This window comes from Gambusia affinis, linkage group LG18, assembly GCF_019740435.1.
Source record: "Gambusia affinis linkage group LG18, SWU_Gaff_1.0, whole genome shotgun sequence".
NCBI classification, from domain to species: Eukaryota; Metazoa; Chordata; class Actinopteri; order Cyprinodontiformes; family Poeciliidae; genus Gambusia; species Gambusia affinis.
Genome location: NC_057885.1, coordinates 15,543,700 through 15,565,455, shown reverse-complemented (window position 1 = coordinate 15,565,455; position 21,756 = coordinate 15,543,700). Strand labels below are relative to the sequence as shown.

At 36.9% G+C, this 21,756-nt stretch overlaps 1 protein-coding gene across 2 annotated transcripts in view; it reads left to right on the top strand.

Annotated features, from left to right (window-relative positions):
* LOC122820333 (inactive ubiquitin carboxyl-terminal hydrolase 53) overlaps positions 1 to 21,756 on the top strand; it is a 41,907-nt gene that overhangs the window by 8,681 nt on the left and 11,470 nt on the right. For both annotated transcript variants that reach the window (XM_044097661.1, XM_044097660.1), the window contains exons 2-11: positions 8,354 to 8,997; positions 11,727 to 11,819; positions 12,344 to 12,478; positions 14,070 to 14,180; positions 15,195 to 15,277; positions 15,453 to 15,537; positions 15,773 to 15,919; positions 16,997 to 17,146; positions 19,554 to 19,725; positions 20,595 to 20,741. In XM_044097661.1, coding sequence (XP_043953596.1) covers positions 8,854 to 8,997; positions 11,727 to 11,819; positions 12,344 to 12,478; positions 14,070 to 14,180; positions 15,195 to 15,277; positions 15,453 to 15,537; positions 15,773 to 15,919; positions 16,997 to 17,146; positions 19,554 to 19,725; positions 20,595 to 20,741 — 1,267 coding nt within the window. In that variant the 5' untranslated portion in view covers positions 8,354 to 8,853. The remainder of the gene's footprint in view (positions 1 to 8,353; positions 8,998 to 11,726; positions 11,820 to 12,343; positions 12,479 to 14,069; positions 14,181 to 15,194; positions 15,278 to 15,452; positions 15,538 to 15,772; positions 15,920 to 16,996; positions 17,147 to 19,553; positions 19,726 to 20,594; positions 20,742 to 21,756) is intronic.

Sequence of the window (21,756 nt, the reverse complement as noted above, 5' to 3'; positions counted from 1 at the left end):
ATTGTTGCTCTCTCAAGCTTTGTCATGTTTGAAGTCTGACCAATAATGAGTTGCTAGTAACCCATATGTAAGATTTTATAAAATAGGTAAAAAATAAATTCCTCCATAATCTCATACTGGTAGATCATTAAATGACAACCTTTCATTTGATGGCATTTATATATTGAAATAGTTCCATGGTAAGGAGTAGTAATTTTTTATTTATTTTTTGTAATTAAGCAATTGTCAGTTATTACCACCCTGCTGTCTATACTTAAACTCTCTTTCACAAAGAATACAGGACTTAATCTTCTCCTGTGACATTTCATTAGGTTGTGGTATCCAGAGGGAAGAATCTTTAACCGTTTCTCTTTGCAGGAACTCTGTAGATTAACCTGGGTCTATCCTCATGCTCTCGTCTTGTTGGCTCTCTTCACTCATTTTTCTACAGGATATGGCTTTGGTTTTGGCTGAAAAGTCATTACTGTTTTGATTTTTGTATTATGTTTTGGATCTTTATTACGCTAGAAGACTCGATAATGACCAAAACACCCGATTTTTATGAAAATGCCGTGTTATTTAATAATGTTTATGATACCATCCACTCTAAAAAGGTTCCCCTGTGCTTTGGAAGAGGAACAGACCCACATAATTACAAATCGTCTGCCATGCTGAACAGTGGGAATGAGATGCTTTCCCACATTCGTTCTTTATATTTGAGAGGGTAGGGCATTATTCTCAAACTACCAGTGGGCCTGTTAGTAGCATCAAATGACTATTCTAGTGATCCCCAAGAGGCCGGACATACCTGTAGTTTTCCAGCAGTGACCTATGATTTTTTTCACCATCAAGTTTATTGTGCATACAGGCAAAATAAGTAAGGGACCTTGCCCAACCTAGTGTCTATTTATTAGATAATACTAGATATGTCATTCTTATAGCTGAAGGTAATAGAAATCAGGAATGACTAAAGTTCCTAAAATGTAAGGGAGGTTCCTTCAGTTCATGTAGGATGTTCCCTTTGATAGGGTGTGTGCAAACCTTCTCTTCTAGCCTAGAGCTGTGCTTAGAATGATAACCTATTAATAATTTTACAACTTTTAAAAGCAGTCCTTAGTTATTCATCCTTCTTTTAAATTCGAGGTCACACACAGGTTACTGACAGGACTCGACAACGCTTGTTGGGGGGAATCTCTCCACAGTGAATTCCTTGAAACTGGATTATGCTTAGTAGCAAGTGTAAAAGTAAAATCCATCTAAATGCTTACTCTGTTGCTGTAATTTAGCTTAGTACAGTTGAAGGATCTGAGGTAATCCTACACTGGTTTTCATAGCGAGGTGTTTTTAAAGCGGCAAATCTTATGGAAGTACTTCCAAGAGCAGACAGGAGGATGTTGTATTTCAGTCAAAACTTTTACTCAAGAGCTGGTTCCTGGAATTGGGAGTACTGCTTTTGTTCTCCACAGAGTCTTTTCCTTTGTGGCCATGGGAAATAATGGCTGACCCCGCGTGGTGTGACTGGCCAGTTTAGTTTTACAAGGCCGATCATGGTGACCGTATGCTGAAGAGCAGGAAGCCGACACAGGAAAGGATAACGTCTTTGTTGCCCAAATGCTTGAATCCTATCCGAAGGGAATTAGAGATGTTTCACTGGTTCCTTTTTTGTTTTTGTTTTTTTTTCTCTTTAGATGCAGGGTCAGGTTTTATTGTTGCTTCTTTAAAAGCTTCTCGGCATAAGCCTGAACTCCACAAAAATTCCTGGAAGGCTTGAACTTAAAGCCAGTATAAAGAGAGAGAGCAGTAGAAAAGGGGAAAAAAAACGCGACTTCATTCTTTGAAGAAATGCTTCGGACTTCTGAGAACTTTGCTTGCTTCTGAAATGAGAAGCATGTGTTGACAGGTTGTGGCAGCTTAATAAATACACAAAGTGTTGTAATTTGTCACATTTCCCAGTAGAAAGAATGTGAATTCAGTGGTGGGAAACTTTGCATGAACTGAATGTCAAAGTAGGAATGTTTTGGATTTGGGGAGCAGCATTTTATTAGAAAAACAAACAAAAGATGTTTTTTTTTCTTTTTCTCTTTCTCGAAACAGGCTCCAAGTTACTACCTGGTAAACAAATAGTTTCTCCAGATTGTTTCAATTCGAATTTAATGATCCGTTCCCTGAACTTTGTCATGTTTTAAATTAAACTACCTGTGAAGGAACTTTAATTCTAATTTTATTGAAGTTTTTGGTTTAGGGAAAAAAATGCAATAAAGACATTAAATAGCTGCTTTTGATTAAAATAGTAAAAAACTGTTCATTTGCCTTTAAAACACATGATTTGGTTGAATTATTAACTTACGGGGATATGATTGTCAAAGCTGAACAGTCACAGTGAAGGCCTTCTAAGTACAACATGTGCTTCTTCTCTCTTTGACGTGTTTGTGTTCTCACTTCATAACGCCATCGAATAAGTGTGACTCAGTTAACCGCAGATTGATTCATCAGCAGGTCCTGGCATTACCATATAAAGGAGATCAATTGTATCCTCCTTAATGAGGCAATCCATCAACAGATCTCTGATAGATTAATCTTAGAACGGGACCCCCCGCGCCTTTCTGTCGTATTTCTCCATATTTTACAGACTCCTCGGGCTTTACCCCTCACTCTGGTTTGACGCCTTAAAGTGTCAGCCTGAGATGTTTTCCTTTTGACAAGTGGAGGGAGGAGGGCGGGGGGATGAGTCTTCCCTGGGTTTGACATACGAGAAAGCTTTTGTTTACAGAAGGAAACCTGGGATTCCTACCGCACTGCTCACAAGAAGCGAAAAAACGTTCTTTTTGGGCTTTCTAAAAGAGATGCTCCACGTTTTTGATCGAGTTGACATGAAGAAGCGAGAAAGTGATTTATCTTTAGGCTTATTAAGTTAAATTATCAATCTGACACTGTTTTGATAGATAAAAGATGTTGCTGTAAAAGTACTTGCTAATAAATCAGTATTCTCTTAAATAATGTTTTAGCAGTTTTTCTTTGTATTGGCTCATGTAGTTTCTACCCTTTTTATTAGGCTCTAGTTGGCGTGCACTTATAGCAGTTTTCTGGCCAGTCACAATCTTTCAAAAGCCTAACCTTCCTATTCCGGTTTTGGAGGATACAGATTTTTTCTTTTCTGGGAAAAGTTGCAAAATGCAGTCACTAATTTGGTAACAGTAGTTTTGCAAACCTTTGCAGAGGTGATAAGATTGAGTTCTCATGTGGCAAATCATCTCTCAAAATGAAGGAAATCAGGGCTGATTTATCATTGGATCCCTGCTTTCTTGTGTCTTTTTACTGTAACTGATATCTTAGATGCATTTTATCTTTGGACATTTACAGAAATAAGTACATCATGTTTTTCAAATAGATACTTTTTGCTTTGTTTAGTTCAGTAGTGTTTTTCTTCTGAACTCTGACCTGCTTTCTTCTCACTGTTTAATCAAAGCACACTCACATCCTGATGCTGCTAATAAAATGCTTAGTTTGGTATAATGTTCTAGTTTACTGAAATACATACTTTTTTGCAACTAGGCCAAGAAGTTAATTTTTTTTTGTCTCACCTAATGACAGCATTTTCTTGCATGTTTGTGGTATCCAATATGAAAGCTTTCTTTCAGCAATGGCTTTGTTTTTGCTGCTCTTCCATTAAAAAGACGGGCTTATGGTGTGCAGCTACTCCAGGGGTACCAAGAGGCCTTTTGATGCTTTTCTGATTAATGCTGTTCTTCCTCAAACTGTCACTTTAGGTGGCATATTTTTGTAGGTTTGCAGATGTGTCATTTTTGGTTGATGGATTGAGCAGAGTTCTACGAGATGGTTTGTTTTATAATCCAAGTCTGCTTCAAACTTCTCAACTTTCTCCATGAGTTGTCTGCTGTGTTCCCTGGTGATTTTGATGCTGTATTTCTTCCAACTTCTGAGCTGGATTTATATTGAGAGCTCAAAGTACACATATGGTTAGGGCTGGTGGGTATGAGGAAAATCTAAAATCCTGATGTGTAGTCTAATATAGTTTGGCTATATCGTAATGCACAATATATATCACGGTATTCTTAAATGAGCTCCAATGTTATTTTAAGCTAGACTCCTTGCAGCATGATGACACCCACGCAAGTTCCCGCCACCATTTCCCTGCTAGACTTAAATGTAAGAATATAAAAAGGGATGCAGTGTTTTGCTATGAACTGTCTACACTAGATAACAATGTGAGAAATAAGTTTTAACTTAGAAAAAAAATAGCGAGGGAGAGGGAAGTAGGTCAATTATTGTTGACTTTGACAAACTTAACAATGATGTTATATTGATTTTAGTGGATTTTATTCAGGGGTATCCAAGTGAAAAGGGCTAAATACAAAGGCAGACTACCCTTTTAAGATTTGTATTTTTAAAAAAAAGAAAGTTTAAAAGCCATTTATTCCAATACTCCACTATGTTTAAGTACTTTGAGCTCTTCAATCACATATAATACCAATGAAATAAATTAATACTTTTGATTTGAATGAATCAAAATGTTAAAAAGCTATGAACATGAACAAGGTGCACTGTATGAGATGAACTTTTTTCCTATTTCTGGGTTGGCTTTTTCTGTTTGAGCACTGTGTCTCGTTTTAGAAATGTGTTTTTCATATTTTTTTCTCGCATATCAGACATACTTCTGCTTCCATAGTCTCACTGCTGCATCCAGCTGAGCTGGATTTTTGTATGCGATTATTCAGAACATGACAAATTGAAATTCAAAGGAGGGGAAAAAACTGCTTTGGCGTGTAGAATCAGCCAAAATACAATCAAGACAATCTGAGCTTAAATAAGTTGCTATGCAAGCCAAATGCACGAAAACAAACAAATCGGTGTTATGTGAGGTATGCCTCGTTATAGTTGCATCTGGAAATGAAGTCGGAGGGTTTTAGTGGGAAAGTGCATTATGTATGAACTTATGAGGGTGAGTTCGTTGGAAGACCAATCAGTCCCAGGAAAAGCATTTCATTTTTACACCTTGGACTTGAAACGGAAGGGTGTTAACAGCCATTTTGGCTTCCACTGGGCAATGATGTAAACCTGGCATCTGAACAACACCAGTTAGCAGTCATTTTCTCCACCAAGGTTTCTGAACATTGAGCCAGACATTTTATTTTTCTTTGTAGCTGAACACAATGGAGCTTTTTTTCCTGCTTTACCTTGAAATACTTAGCTTGTGATCAAATTTAACAGGCGCATTAATATTTCCTTCTATCCTCCAAACACATGTTACAAGTTGTCAAACCTGGACTGCAACTCGGTCAGTTCAGGCTAGCAAAATTGCATTGACATCCTGCTTTCAGATTAATGCAGTTTAAATAAAAAAAAAAAAACTGCAATGGCATTGCTTAGTTTCCATATCTTCCAAAAAGTAGTGTATGATCCTTTGGATGAGTGACAGCAATACTGGCTTGAGGTCAGCAAGTGCCAGTTCTGCTGAGACAAAAACGCTGATATAAATAATGTAACTGAGGCTGGCAGCTTTTCAAATGGACCACTGTAATGCAATAAAATTTCTAGACTCATAAAAGGCACAGCCATATATACACTCTGGCTGTTGTCAGCAGCATCACAACACAAAACATGTGCTGGCATCACTCTCCATGCCATCAGCTTGACGTTGAGTTATGTTGACTCAACGATGTCTGATGTAGCTTCCTTCTCTGGTAAATGAGTCCAGTTTAACTCTCAAAGAACATATTGGATGCTTGTGCAATATCACGGTTTAACAAAGAGGGATTGTAACATGAAAGTTTCCAAGCTCTTCTCGTGTAGTTGCTATTTGTTTCCATCATATTCCAACATGATGTATGGCTCAGCTTGAAGACTTGCGTCACACCGATACCAGCAGTTAAGAACATGTGACATCAGTGCTGTACAGTACGGGTGGTTTGTACGCATTTCTTTCTTATGCTGAAACTATTTTAAAACAGCTGTAGTGATTGTTTTGGAATTCTGTTGCTTCAGAGTGCCACCTTCTGGTTCAGACTGCGAGACTGTAGCCTTTCAGCTTGGTTGAAACGCCTGTTTGAATGGTAATCCTGCTGTATTAACATTAAACTTCAGGTTGTGAAATTAACTGTTGGATATGTTTATACACTATGTTATGACAACCCAATGATCCATTTATGATTCCTGAATTTCCACCAAGTCAGGGTTGTTTAGCCGGTTTAGACAGAAACTGGTGGTCTGAGGGACTCTTTCAACAAGAACGTTTTGTTGTGCTGCTTAGTGACACAAAACAAATCTTTGTTCTGTTTGTGCTTAAAACAGGAAAAATTCTTGTGGGTGCTGGTCAGTTCACCCTCTAGTCATTTTATACTTGTACTATTTTAGTCTTTAGTCATGGCTAGCTTGACTTTCTTGAGCATCTACCTTCTGTGATTTCGTATAAACTATGAGGGCATCTTATACTTGCATCAACTAACTTTTACCTTTTTGGAGTTTGGTGTGTACCCTGCATCAGTTTGTCCCCACATTGGTGGTGGCTTTATACATATAATTTGAGTTTTTTATATTGTTTTCTTATAGTTTAGTGGAGAGATAAATATGAATATTTGATGCCAGTAAATAATGACAGTTATTTTGGTTTGATCAGCGGTCACAATCTGTCAAGTGACATTGAAGTTTATTATTTTCTGATCTTCAGAAAATCCTAAAAAATTGTTTGTGAGAAAGTAGCATTGTCATTTCTATAACTTGGTCCATAATTCATTAAAATGTATAATTATTGAGATAAATAAACTTGCACACAGCAGTAAGGTTGAAAATTGTTTTTCTGGTATGAAAAGGAAGTAGACTGGGATGAAAATAAATGAAGAAACAAATTTACAACAAAGCAAACTGATTGAGAGGATTTATCACTCTGGCTGCTTTGTACATGTTTGATGTTGTAACCACATCTTTCATAGATCAGATTTCCAGAGCCTCAAGATGAGTTTTGTTTCCATTTAGAATAAAACAGCCTTTAAAATCACCAACAAACTTGTGGAAAATCACAAGTTGTTACTCCTTGAGTCTCTTGGTGCTTTCCCTAATGTAATAACCCAGACAGCATCCACTGCCTTGCTCAGCACAAACATATTCATCCATCAAACCTTTCAACACAGTCTGCTAGTGAGACTCTCAGTCCAGAGAGCATAGCATACACACACAATTGCTGCAGATTTTGATGCCTCTTGAGTTCCAGGTCTTGCTTTTAAAATTAAGAATTACATCTTCCAAAAATCTGAATTTCATTTTATTGTCCTCCAAGTGTTCAATTGTTAATAAAAAGAGCAAAAATGGAAAATGGGTCGGATCTGTGTGTCTTAGTTTAGCTCTTGAAGGGACGCCAAGAATAAATTAACAAAAGAAACTTGCATTCTGATTGCAAATGGGTTCAAAAATGGCTGATTCGGTGACTATCATGACATCGCTTTGACTTGATAAAATTCTAGTGTTACTGTTGGATTAGGAGAAAAAAAATGCCTGGCTTCTGTGAACATTTGACATTTGAACTCTTTGGGAAATAAATAGATCCATCATAAATCCTTTTTTTTTTTTTTTTCAGATCAAATACAAAAAAATCTGTATTTTTTTTCCCCATTAATTGATTGTACTCAGCAACTCCAACTATTTTGCATCCATAACCAATAGCATGTACTTAGATACATTTTTCCACGTTTATTAAAAATAATAACTTTATAAACTGGAGCCGCACCTGCATTACTGCAGATGAAGCCCCCATCTGTTTGTTCATCTATCCTCATCTTCATTCATGTAGAAGACAGAGATATTTTCAATCCCTTTACTTAACACCGACCCAAATGGGAGAGACCATCATTTTCCACCATAAATATATATATTTTTTTCTTTTATGTATTAAGGTGCTTTAAAGCAATCATAGTCTGTTAAAATCTGATTTTGGCTTGTCAATCCTACACATTAGTTATTATCTTTTAGCAGAAGTTAAGTAAAGACTAAATAACGAATCACATTGGGCGATTAAAAGTAAACGTGTCTGAATTCAAAATGCAGTCTGAATTTGTGCCGAGTTCAGTTAGACACTCCTCTGGTGCAAAGATGGTCTGTAAAAGTTAATGTGTAAGCTTTGTTTACATGCCTGCAAAGATCAGCTCGACATCAATGTGAAAACAGAAATGAGGCTGCACATTTTTGTGTGATTGGTTGGATCAGTTGCACGTTTTCTTTTTGTAAAACCAAATAGGCAAATCGACAATTAATATAAAATTATAATATTGAACTCTCTGCTGTCACTGGTAATGAGCTGCACATTGACCTCATACAGCTCTCTGGATCTAACTCTCTCTTTTTTCTTTTTTTTTTGCCCTCACAGAGTGGACATGCTTTCAGCTTTACCTGGATAAAACTTCTGCGGTAGACGAGTAACTGGAAGTGTACACCATGATGGCGAACTTGCTGAAAGCTTTACCGTCCCCTTTTGAAGGCAGTTTGAAGTTTTGTCCTGCTATTTTAACGGATGATTGAACTGTTTATCTGCATCCAGAAAGTGCATCTTTTGAGAAGAAAAACACAACTCGCCACCAAAGCCTTGCCTTTATAAAGACGTGGACTGTAACTTTTTTCCCCCTTTGTACGTTTACTTTGGATTTTACCCTTTTTCTGTTGCTTAAGATTATTAAAACTGCAGAGAGGGTAAACAGAACTTGTTGACATTGACTAGAATCCTTTGTGTAGCTGGGGAGCTGCAGCAGCTTGTAGAATAATCTAACCTTGGACTATTGGGCCAAATTGGGATCTGATCCCAGCTACAACCTGCCTTATCCTCTATCTAATTAACTATCCCACCGGTCTGAAAGCAGACTCCACTAACCAATGGCATGGGCCAAGTTCTTCAGGAAGCAGGGGGGCAATCTGGGGAAATCCTACCAGCCAGGGAGCATGATGTCTCTGGCCCCAACCAAGGGACTGCTAAACGAGCCGGGCCAGAACAGCTGCTTCCTCAACAGTGCTGTACAGGTAGGTGAAACATTTGTTGGTAGAAAGGAGTATTAGGCAAAAATGTGGCTTGTCTGAGAAGTCTGAGCTTTTGTCTTTAGCTGTACTTAGGGCTTGAGTTTGACTTATTCAGTCATCAGGAATGATTAAGAGCTTTATAATAATTTCAAACTTCCAAAATCTAGTTTGCCGTATTCTCTTGTTTATATGGCAAGTTTGAACTAAAATGATTAAAATTAAATAATTGCTAAAACCAAGACTAGTGAGTTTAAGTTAACAGTTTCATTGTACAGGAAGGAAAATAAATGGCAAGTAGAGGTTTGCAGGACCTTAAACATCCAGAGAGGACACAAAAAAGTTAGGAATAAATTAATAAATAAAAATAAAATTTAACGACTCAATTTTAATAATCTCCTGGTCTGCATTATCAACAAATCAAAACTGTCTATAGATGAAAATTTGACATGCATTATTTTTACCTATATATTCGACATATATTTTTCCCTAGCATAAAAATTAAAAAATCTGAATATTAGATTTTCAAAAATTTTGAGCTTACTACGGTACTTTTTTGTTTATATTTTGAGGAAGGCTTTTGTGTGTGTAAAAATGTTTTAAAAAGGACAAATATTGAGTGACAGCAGCATCTTTTTTTATTGCAAATGTCATTTTAAAGGGGAGAAAAAACAGTCGCAGAAAACTCAGATTCATGAGATCAAATAAATAATGCACACTGCCTGTAGTACAGTTTTTGCCATGTCAGTCAGACATAAATTGGCTGTGATTTAAAAACAACTAAACAAACAAAAAAATACTTTTGACATGCAGATGATGTGCAAAGTCATGCACAAACAGAACCCACCAACGATCATTTACTGTTGAGCTCAAAATTATTCCTACCCCAGTAGATTTACTTCTGACTGGAAGAAGAACTGGGCAATGTAGACTTCAAATTGTATCTTGTGGTATTTATTATGTAACAATATAACTGATAATAAAAAGTATTTTAAAATGTATTTCTGTCTGTTTTGGGGAATAGGTTGTTTGGCTGAAGCTTCATGTCCCCGGCTACTTAAGTTACTTTATCATTACAAAAAAACGCACAATAACTGCATTTATTAATCTTTTAAAAAAGTAAGGACATATTCAACTGCTCTTAAGAAACTAATAATTTGAAAAATAGTAACACTAACAACCTTAGCTTTTAGTAATAGACTTCCTGGTTGAATTAAAGTATCTTTAAGTCTGCTAGATATCATAATTTTTGTTTTGTCTTTGGATGTAAATCTGTAAACACTGAAGTTTTGATGTGGTTTGAGATTTAGATTTTAAGATTAACAAATATTCTGATTAGTAGATTTTATAGGTTCTGGACTTAATTTTATCAATGACAGTTGAAAATGTAAAATACATAAACTGATCAAACCTGAATCAGATTTGATAAAATACTGGTTGTGATATATTAAACATTTTTAAATATAGATACAGTGTAATTTGTTTTAATTTTTTTTTTCATGAGATTTTTGACATTAGGAAAGCATTTGACTGAGTCCAACTAGAAAACTCAGAGAGAAATCTGGACTGAATAAGAGAAAACCGCAACCCAATCTAGGATTCACTAGGATTGAAAAACTGTTGTTCTGAGTGTATTTGAAAAATGCTAAAATCTAATTTCATTCTTGTGACCCAGAGCAAGTTGGAACAAGCTAGAAACGGAAAGAACATTGTAGTAATGTAGACTAGAAGCCAACAAATTGCAGAATCGTACAGAAACTTTCTATTAAGAAAGAACTAAAGAGGGGAAGAGGAAAATGTTAAAAATAGGCCTCAAGTGGCATAAACTACTCTTAGTTTCACTGATTTGAACCAAAACTGACCCAGAAAACCCTCTTACCAGAATAGTGGTGTGTGTGTTTAAGGAACCAAGAATCTGACAGAACTGGAAACCATCAGAAAGACAAATGGTTAAAAACCAAGAATCTGAAGACTTGGTTGGTTAGGAATGCATAAACAAGCCGTGAAACTCGCAGAAGGAGGACTTCCTAAAAACTGGCCCCTCTGATCACCTTTTTTTCAGCCCTTATGTTTTATTTAGAACCTGGAAAATAGTAAATTAAAATACACTATTAAAATAAATTATGGAAAAGAAATTTAAATGCTGCCCTAAATATCACATAGCTGAATGTTTATCCAAATTTTTGTTGGCTCATTTATTTTATAGGTGTCGCAGTACAACATGTTCCACCCTCTGACTGTCTTTATTGTAGTGATTTCAGGGGCTTAGTCACCGTCTAAATCTGTCCGAGCTTCCCAGCAGTTTATGAATGTTCTCTACTGTTGCTTTTGACCACTGAAGCCCTGGCTGGTGAGATGATTCATTGCAGCATTCATGAGTTAGGTCAGTCTCAAAGAAGACCATGACTCAGAGGCTCAGACAACCCAGAGCTGGTTGGAGATGATCATCGCTTTTGGCTGTATTTCTCCACATGAGAGACGATTCTGAGACCTTGGAGACATCATTTTGAATGTCATGCATATAACAAAATATACCCAAGGGTGTTTCGCTCTCTTACATAAGATTATTCACACTCAACAAAAACAAAACTTCTGCTCCTGGTTGTTAGAATTTTTTATTTTATTTCTGAGAGTGTTTGCATGATTAGATTGTAGGAAATCCTCTGATTTCCTACAATCAAGAGGATTAGATATGATGTTGGAGATTAACCTTCTTCTCTGTTTGCTTTTTGTAGGTCCTGTGGCATCTGGACATCTTCAGACGCAGCTTGAGACAGCTGCCGGGGCATTTCTGTCTGGGAGACTCATGCATTTTTTGTGCACTAAAGGTACGACATTTTTAGCAACTTCCTAAATAAGCATAAGCGCAAAAATATCCATGAAGCTTTTCTTTTTTTTTTCTGCCGTTATGGATGCATTGTACACCTGATCACAGAAATTAATATTGTACATTACCTTGCAAAAGTATTCATACCCCTTCATTGACATGCAATACAAACATCAATATGTTTTATTTTATGAAGTAGACCAACACAAAGTAGAAAACATGATTTAGCTCTCTTGCGTAAAACTATCTTTTAATTCAATCAATTCTGACCAGTTTCTCTGTTTACCGAATAATTTCTTTCCAACAGCATGATGCTGCCAGCACCATGTTTCAACATAGGGATGGCGTGGAAATGTCTGAAAAATGTCATTTGCTGCTTTGTGCTTTTCACATTAAGTTTTTTTTTTTTTTTACTTTAAAGTGACTATTAATAAAAATCTAGCGGTATGAATCCAGATATATGAATGCCTGCAAACACAATGTGGCACTGTCCATGTGTGAACCTCTCTTCTCCTCCTTCGTCAGGGCCTTTTCTCCCAGTTCCAGCAGAGTCGGGAGCGCGCCTTGCCTTCTGACAACCTGCGTCACGCCTTGGCAGAGACCTTTAAGGACGAGCAGCGCTTCCAGCTGGGCTTTATGGATGATGCCGCAGAGTGCTTTGTAAGTGTTTGTGCGTTATGCTGCCACGCAGTTAGGGCAACTCTCTGCAACAAACTGTTGGGGGAGGTCACTGAAAGAGCTTCTGTCCCCCCTATCCCCTCCCCTCTCAACTTCTTCCACAATAGGAGAAAATATCATCATGACAGGTTATATAAGCACTTTGGCTGTGTTTGGACCACTGCTTATTATTTTTGATATTAAGGTTTTCTTTAGTCTGTTTGTATTAGTTTATGTTATCTACAGTGTTAATTCCTAGAAACCCATCAGAGTTTTGCATAAACCTCATCACAATGGATCTAAAGGGAGACTTTCAAATAGGACAACATGAATTTCTTGTGGACTATAAATGCCTGGATGGGGCACTGAACCACACATTATTTTGAATATTCAAAATAGACATTAAATGTGACAATATGTAGAAATTTTAAGAAATTGGAAACAATAGTATTTGACATCATAATTGACCAAAATGTAAAAGTACTCATTTCATGGCAATCAATTTAATGGATATTAATCCATTCTTTTTTGCTTTTTGATTATTTTTTTCCCCGCGCTAACTTATTTTTAGGTTTAGTAACTTGAATATTTATCTACTTGTTTATTATTTACTGACTTATTTACTTCTATCATGTTTATTTTTCATGGTTTCACCTATTATTTGCACATGCACTTATATAAAGGCCTATATATTTACCTTCTATCTAGTTAATTCATTTACTTTATTATTTACTTGCTTACTTATTTTTGTACTTAGGTTTTAGTGATGCAGTTATCTACTTCCCTCTCAGTTTTCTGTTTTTATTCTGAGAGCCCTAAGCAGACATAAGGATGTCATATCCGTGTTTTCTGGACATCTTGTCCCCCAATGTGCAACACAAAATAGTAAGGCATAGAAAACTAGCGTAGGTAATGTACTACGCACATTTTTGACCCTCATTTGGGGTCAAAAATTTTGTAAACCAAAATGTGTCTGAATGTAAAGTCACTCTCCTGATGCATATTTGCAAGCTGCAAGAAAATCTATCTTTTCTACTACTGACCTTTTCTGGGCCTTTGAGAATATCTCAGTACCTGACTGGTTCTACTTGTGAGCTGGGTTCATTTGTACCTGTCTCCTTCTGTATTCTCACAAGCTCCCTAGCTTTTGTTCTGCACAATTTTCTCACCATATTAGCCCTGGGCGATGTGACTGCTGCATTGTTTCCTTGTTTTCTTACTTGCATTCCATTGTACTCCAGATGAACAGGCCACTCTCAGGCATTTTAAAGTTGTTTCCAAGGATAATAGGACATGTGCACATGTTGTTTTGATTTAACTTGTTTCTTATATGTTTGTTTTTCTATTACTGTCTTATCACACCAAGAGGCACATTGTGAAACAGTGTCACATTTAAAAACTGAGGTTGAGCCTATACTGTGTGGCGTAGTATTTTGCAAGCCTTTAATATTTCTTGCACTTTATGGGGCTTGGTAAAAATAAAAAGAATCTGAAGTGCAGCTGCTTGTTTACACCATGACGTTACAGACGTTATTGAAAAAACTCCAATTGAGTTTGTTGTTTTATATCTGAGGCATTTCCATGTCTTTCTTAGGAAAACATATTGGAGAGGATCCACCTGCATATTGTGCCTGAGGAGACAGATGCCTGCACCTCCAACTCTTGTATCACGCATCAGAAGTTTGCTATATCACTTTATGAGCAGGTCAGTAGGTTTCTTTAAGGTATTTATCAATGTTTTGAGTTCAACTACATTTTCTTACCTACTATCAGTTTACAACAAATGCCATCTTAATGCACAGCAAAAAGAATTTATATACAGTGATATATTTTAAAATCCATACAACGTAATCATACAGATTCAGATTGAATTATATACAATCTGCCATTACGGTCTGAACTGTGGATTGGCACTGGACTCATAAGTTAGACCATATTTAGAGAAAGTAGAATTGCTCCTTCTGAGATTAAGTGGTTGGTATCTCTCTGGATCAGATCAGGTTTTCCCAGAAATGCTGAGTGAAAACATTTTGCTTAACAGCTCATCAAATCATGGAGGGCACCAGAGAAAACTGGAGTCCAGCATTGTATTGTCAACTGTTAACACTCACAAATACTCAATATTTTATTACTTAGGTCATTGTCTATCAATTTTACCATGTATGATTGTGTCTGTTTGGCCTTCAGGGTTGACATGTGGACGGTCTGAACTTACTTTTAGACGGCGTTAGGATTTAGAGTCCTGCACCCATACGCTTGCACAGTGCTACATGAATCAATGCTTGAGACAATGGAAATCCAATCCATCATGTTTTCACACTGGCTCACCCCTTGTGGATTACAGAGGGTGTTTTATTGTCAGGCTGCATGATGCTGCTGCTGCAGCAGCTGTACCGGATGTGGCACAGATGCTGTACGCATAAATTCCAGCTATGCACACCAGCCTGCTCTGTGGCACTGATGCCCATCACTGACTCTGTGTCTGTCCTAAACAAACGCTCTCGCTACATCTAGCTGATAACACACGTTTGATCTGACTCCCTTAACTTTTTGACCCCAAAGCAGCAAATAATACTGAAACTTAATCACACATTTGGTCATCTGCATACATCTTTAATGGTTTGTTTTTTATTTCCTGCCTATAATAAAATGGTCGTTGGCAGAAGTTATATAAGCTTTCTTTTATTGCCTTTTTGCTCACTGACCTTCTCCTCTTCAGTCCGTGTGCCGTAGCTGTGGGGCGTCATCGGACCCTCTGCCGTTTACAGAGCTGGTACATTATATTTCCACCACAGCACTCTGGTAAGGGACAAAATATTTAAAGCCCCTTTTTCCTATTAAAAGGAGGTAATAAGAGACCTACAGTGAATAGAATGCAGTGCTGCTTTATCCTATTCACTATAGGTCATATTATGTCTATTTTTTTTTTCTATTATGTTTTGATAGAAAAAAAATCTTGTGTTTTCTGCTTTCTTAGTCAACAGACGCATCAGCGTCGTGATGAGTCTTTTGGGGAACTGTTACAAGCAGCAAGTACAATTGGGGACCTTAGAAATTGTCCAGTAAGTATTTTTTTTTATCCATTTGTTTTTACTGATTTGTCATTTTGTTGGAGGCTTTTTGTAAACTGTTCAAATGTGATATGTATAACTGTGATACATATATATTTTTATTGTATTCTAAATTGAAGTGCACCTACATATTCAACGACTTGATATTGCTCACAGTTTCTGAAATATTTTATAACTGTGGTTTTAATGAGACTGAAATTGTTGTTTTGCTTTTTCTTTCTTTCAGAGCAACTGTGGTCAGAAGATCCGGATCAGACAGGTCCTGATGAACTGCCCGGAAATAGTTACCATCGGCTTTGTGTGGGACTCTGAACAATCGGATCTCACAGAGGAAGTCATCCGCTCGCTGGGGCCTCATCTCAGCCTCTCTGCGGTGAGTCGCATTTAAGCTGTGGTTTACATGTAATTTAGTTTCCAGCTAAATTAAAATAGCTCTGTGGGGTCCACCAAAACATCAGGCTTGATTAAAAGTATGGAAAGGGTACTGGTTACCATTTACGCAACTACTACGCCTTCTGACAGCTCTAGGGTCAGTTTATTGTAGCACAATCAGACATTTGTTGGAAATAAAGTGGGGAATTACTTCTGTGGAATTCTGTGCAGCTGCATAAGCAGTTGACGCCCAATTCCCGGCGATCAAACAGATGGTCAGAAAGGCCCCCCTCTCATCTTTGTGTGAGAGAATGCCTGTGAAGTGAACATGAAGGTTTTACATGTTTTACTGAAAGAAAGAAAACGCTCTGAAGCTTGTTTAGAGATAAACATTCAATCAGGAATTAGGCCCAAATGTGGCCATGTGTTACTTGAGGTCTCCTGTTGGACATTAATATTGAACTACAAGCTACAATATGACATAATTTACAAACTAGTCCTCAGTGGCTCTACTAACATCAACTCTCTGTGTGGTTGAACTTTACAAGCAAAAATCAATCAGCGGAGTTCAGATCAGGACGCAGTCCACACATTACATGCCGTTTTTCAGACTGATTTCTTAGCAGCTCCCTCTTGAACTGTTTCAAAGCCAAACCATCAGAAAAAAATTGTTAAGACCTGCCCTCACATTAATCCACCACAAAAGATTTTATTCATTTGGAACAGTCCATGTGACTTTATTGGGTGTTAAAGGGAGTCCTACACCTTCTTGATTTGCTTTGAAAGCTCTCCTTTTTCTTGTTAAGTTTAAGACAGGAAACAGAAAGCGCATTGTTCAGGAAACATGTTTGAGAGAAACTATTCACCAACGCTGTCGTTGTAATGTTTGTGCAACAAATGCAGACAATAACCCTTGGTTTAGCAAGAACTGTAGGAAGATTGGCACATAGATGTGAAGGTCTGCTATTGGTCTATTTGAGCTAGGAAGGAACAACAGTTTTAGCTTTATTTCCTGCTTACTTGTGCATCAATCACCTGGGTATAAATATTTTATTTGTGTGTGTGTTGGCGACCACAGCTCTTCTACAGGGTGACTGACGAGCATGCCAAAAAGGGAGAGCTGCTGCTTGTGGGGATGATCTGCTACTCCAGCCACCACTACTGTGCCTTCGCCTTCCACACCAAATCCTCCAAATGGGTTTTCTTTGATGATGCAACAGTGAAAGAGGTGAGGAGGTCACTTGCTGGTCTACTTGACACAGAGGTTACTTATGAAAGATTATATATCTAGGGTTGTTGGATCCTAGATATATAGATATGTTTCAGTAAAGCCCGTTCAATGAAGACAATAGAGAGACAGAACAAGAAAGAGAGGATACCTGTTGTATGATAGTAAACTTTTCCAATATTTACAACATTTTATTAATAATTTTTTGTCCAAATGTTCCTGCATGTGGTTTTTTTAAATCATCATCTGGTGCCTATGTCCCTCCAGTCATTCATTTAAAGAAAACTCACTTAAAAGAGTGGAACAAGTCTATGCAAAGTTTTATGTACAAAACAAGCATATTTAAAATTAATACAATCCTCAAATCTCATTAAATTGAGTTCTTTACCCAGATTCAATTGTGGTCTTATACATTCAAGGTTTTAAAAATTAAACTGAGCAGTTTTGGTGACTTATTGTGATTTTTAAAAGGTAAAACGGAGTCCAGAATATCACAATATCACTCAAAATGACTCATAATATCAAGATTTTCAGCCCTTCAAAAGACACTGAGATGAAAGGAAACTTGCAGATTTATAAAGCCATTTCTGAACTTGATTCAAAGCTGATACTGGACTTGAATATGCTTCTGTGTGTATAAAATAACTGTGTTGCTTGCTTACATTTACCATGAACATCTATGGGGGTATCTGGTAAAGCATTAATATAAAGATTCAGCAAGATCCTTCCAAGAAAGAAGCCTTGTGTGACCCCTACGGGGCAATTTAACAAATTATCAGAAGATTTATTTTTAAGCTCTAAATAAAGCATAACGAATAAATTCAAGCAAGCCACAACATACAATTTAAGCACTATTAAATTACATATTGCAGCTTGCTTAAATTTCCACTGTTTGTACATGAATGTATTGCTGATCCTTCACATTAAAAAGGGAGAATTATAGAAAGAAATTATATTTTTTGTGATTATTGCAAGGTTAAGATAGCACCATTTAAATCATTAGTGCCTAATGAGTTGGTGAGCATTGGCCTAGTTTGAAAGCAGAACAGAGAAGCTCCTCAATTCTTTTATGACTGCATTTAGAGTATTAAAGTCTGTGTTGAGGCTTTTAATGGATGCCTTCAATTGTGTTAGAGAAAACGTCGCACAGAATACTGTATTATTTATATATATTGTAAGGAAATTCAGTTGTTTTTTTTCCCAGATTTTTTTCCTCTTTTAAACCATTTTTATGATACGAATGTGTGAGCAAGCCCATTGTCTCATCCTGCTCACTATTTTCTCGGGGACGGTGGTGCAGCAGCCGCCTGGCTCTGCGTCAATCCATCAGTAGCTTGTGCTGCGTGTGCAAACCCTCCTGAGCGAGATGGAGGAGCTACTTTGCTTCAGCTCCTGCCAAATACCTGAATCGCAGCTCGCCAGCGTTCCTAGGAGTCCTCAAACAGTTGTCACAGAATGACTGCGACACTGTCGCCTTGCCGTGTTTTTTTTTTTCCCCCCCAGCTTCATAAAATAGCTTTTTCTGAAGATTAGGAACACAGTAAGCATTTTGGAGCTTAAATTAGCCAGGGAGTTTTTATTGTTTCCTTATATTGGCCAGAATAACTGGTGGAATATTTGCTAAGGGAAACTGGTAGAAATTGTGGTGATTATAAGTTTCACTTTGACAGCTAATTACTAAACTAGTTTACAAAAAACTGCAGGAATTAAAAAATTCACCGAAATGATTTAACAGGATTTACCCCCCAGATCCTCAAGTTTTTCATCTGAAACTTAACATTTGACAACTAACAGGGAAGTTGACTGGATCTCGATATGAACTTGATTGGGACCTAAAATGTGAGCAAATTGGTTTGGTCAAAGTAACTTGTGTTTTTTTTTTTATTATTATTTCACTTGACACAAATAATAATACCCTAACTATTTCCAAATTGAGGAACAAATAAAAAATAATTGTACTCTGATTAGTTGAGACACATATTCTTTTTATCTAATGTATTTTTTTTTCTCTTTTTGAAACACTAATAATTTAGTTTAAAATCTTTAGAATTTTATTCTCAAAAATTGTAAAATGGTACTAAATCTATTTTTCCTTCATTTGATGAAATGCCTTTTTAAGTGTGAAGATTCAACAGGAAGATATCAGAAGAGTTTTAATTTCAAGCCAATTTTTTGTTCTCCAAGTGGAGTAAATGCTTATTTCTTTACAAACTCTGTGAAAAATCCTTTAAATAATCATTTAACCTAAGTAATTATACTATTTTATTCTATAATCAAACAACCTTACCTTTGCACCCTTTTCCCATACTCAGTTTGGTGTTTTTGCCTAGTTTTGTCTCAGTGGATCATATTAATTTAGACTTTAAATCCTTTGCCAATATTTTTTGTTTTCTTGTCTCTATTGCAGATTGGTTCTCGGTGGAAAGATGTGGTCACCAAATGCATTAAAGGTCACTTCCAGCCTCTACTTCTCTTTTACTCCAACCCTGATGGGAGTGCCATCCACACAGAAGATGCCTCGAGACTCAACAGAAGCCACTCGCACACCCACAAGACCAGCGTCAATGGAGATGCGGCAGGTATAACTTGCTGCCCAGTGTTGTTTTTTTTTTTTTTTTTTCCACTGTCCTTCTTTTCACCCATCTACTCGTCTAATGTCCTGTGGTCATTCTGTCTATTCATCCCAGTTTTGGCCCATTGTCGATCCATTCCTTATCTACCTGTCCTTTTGTCACTTTCTTCATCAGTCCATTAATCTGTTAATTTGTCCATCCTTTTCATTTTTTGCCTATTGTTGGTCAGTCCATTTTTCCATCCATTGGTCATCTGTCCTCTATCAATCTTTCCTTCTTCAATCCGTTTGTTCCTCTAGTCATTGTCCATCTGTCCAGCCATCCGTTTATCCCTCTATCCATTTTTTTCTGCTACAGTTTGGTTGTTCTGGTTCCATGAGTAAAACCCACACCTGTACATACAAACATATTAAATTCATAGTAAACTTTGGTGTTAAATCTTTACAGACCCACTTGGATCTCTGGGAAGTTGAATCTTGAAAAGTCTTGAAATCGGACCTGAAAGTGTTTCACTTTTTAAAATCATATTGGTTACATTTGTAGCCAGGCGGTAGTGATGAAAACATATCAACTGCTGGGATTATTTATCCCTGGATTTGTGCAGTTAGGGAGATTTTTTTTTTTTTTTTTTTTTCATCCCCTTTAAAGATCCTCCTCCAACTCTCTGTGCTGGCTGTGCCCCAGCTCCAATCTGTGGCAGCTGCTCAGTATCCATCAGAGCTGTCAGAACAGCCGGAAAAACTACATGATGATGGCTGAAGATACTGTCGTTTCAATTCTCATTCAATGCTCAAGGTTGAAGTCTCTATTTTTACTCCTGAACAAAATAGCGCTGTGAGAAAGTTGAGCTTGACAATGTGTTTTCTTTCCTGCAGGTGTTGAGTCTCTAATTCCAGCACCCAAGAAGATTGAATTGACCAAAGAGAATCTGAAAGCTGTGCCGGACCACGAGCCTCACAAAAAGAAAACCACTTCGACTCTCAGCAGGGGCAGCGAACAGACCAGCAGTGGACGGGGACAAGGTAAAGGAATGAAGTAATTTACAATACTCAAAGTGCAGGTTGAATAATGAGAACAAAGAATTAAGTAGCAAAGGACAAGAAAATAAATTCACTAACATTTTGAGATCTTTTAAGGGAAAAACTAGACGTGTTGAACTAGATGAGTCACACTGTTTAGTTTCCGTCCTTTTTCAGCTCATTAGAAGCCTGCCTCGCTGATAAATATTTTTGTCCTCAGAATCTGGCAGCAAGCAGAGATCTGGCATGGCAACCAGGGGTAGTGATAATTAAACGTCTTTGCTGTAAAACTAAATCTGGCCATGTTTGGAACGCAGAAGGGGTTGGGGACTCATGTTGGGGAGAAAGGTCACGAAGACCAGTCATTTCTGCACACATGTAGCGTAATATTATTATCACACAGTTTAAAAGAAGAAAAGAAAATGCAGGCAGAAGAGCAAGAATGAGCAAATTCAAATTGTTGAGGTCAAGAAAAAGCAAATTGTTGGAATTTACTGACTAACAAAGGAAAAACTGGAAGTACAAATTACTTTGTTTGATTTCTGTCCCTTTCTGGCCTTTTAACATTTCTCTTACCACTTTTTCTCTTCGGTTTCTGGCAACAAGTAGAAATTTGGCATTTCAGTCACTGGAAGGGAGAATTAAATGTCTTTGTAAATCATATAATTTATTGCTGTAAAATTAAATGTTATTTTGTTATAGTTCTTGATTATTTTACTAATATTTTTAATAATTTTTGATTATTATTATTATTATATAAATGTGCAAAGATCTTAAAACCAGACACAACAGACATTACAACAGAAATTATGAAATAGATTTTTTTTACTATTTTTAAATTATTGTACATGCATCACACTATTTATGAGGATGAGAACTTGAGAAAAAACGACCACATAGTGAAGAATGAAGAAAATAAAATGTTGTATGTAGAAAGACACTGAAAGTGTAAAACCTCCATAAATGGTTACAATAGAAATAAAAAATAAATGCAAAATGTAGTATTTGTGATGAAACC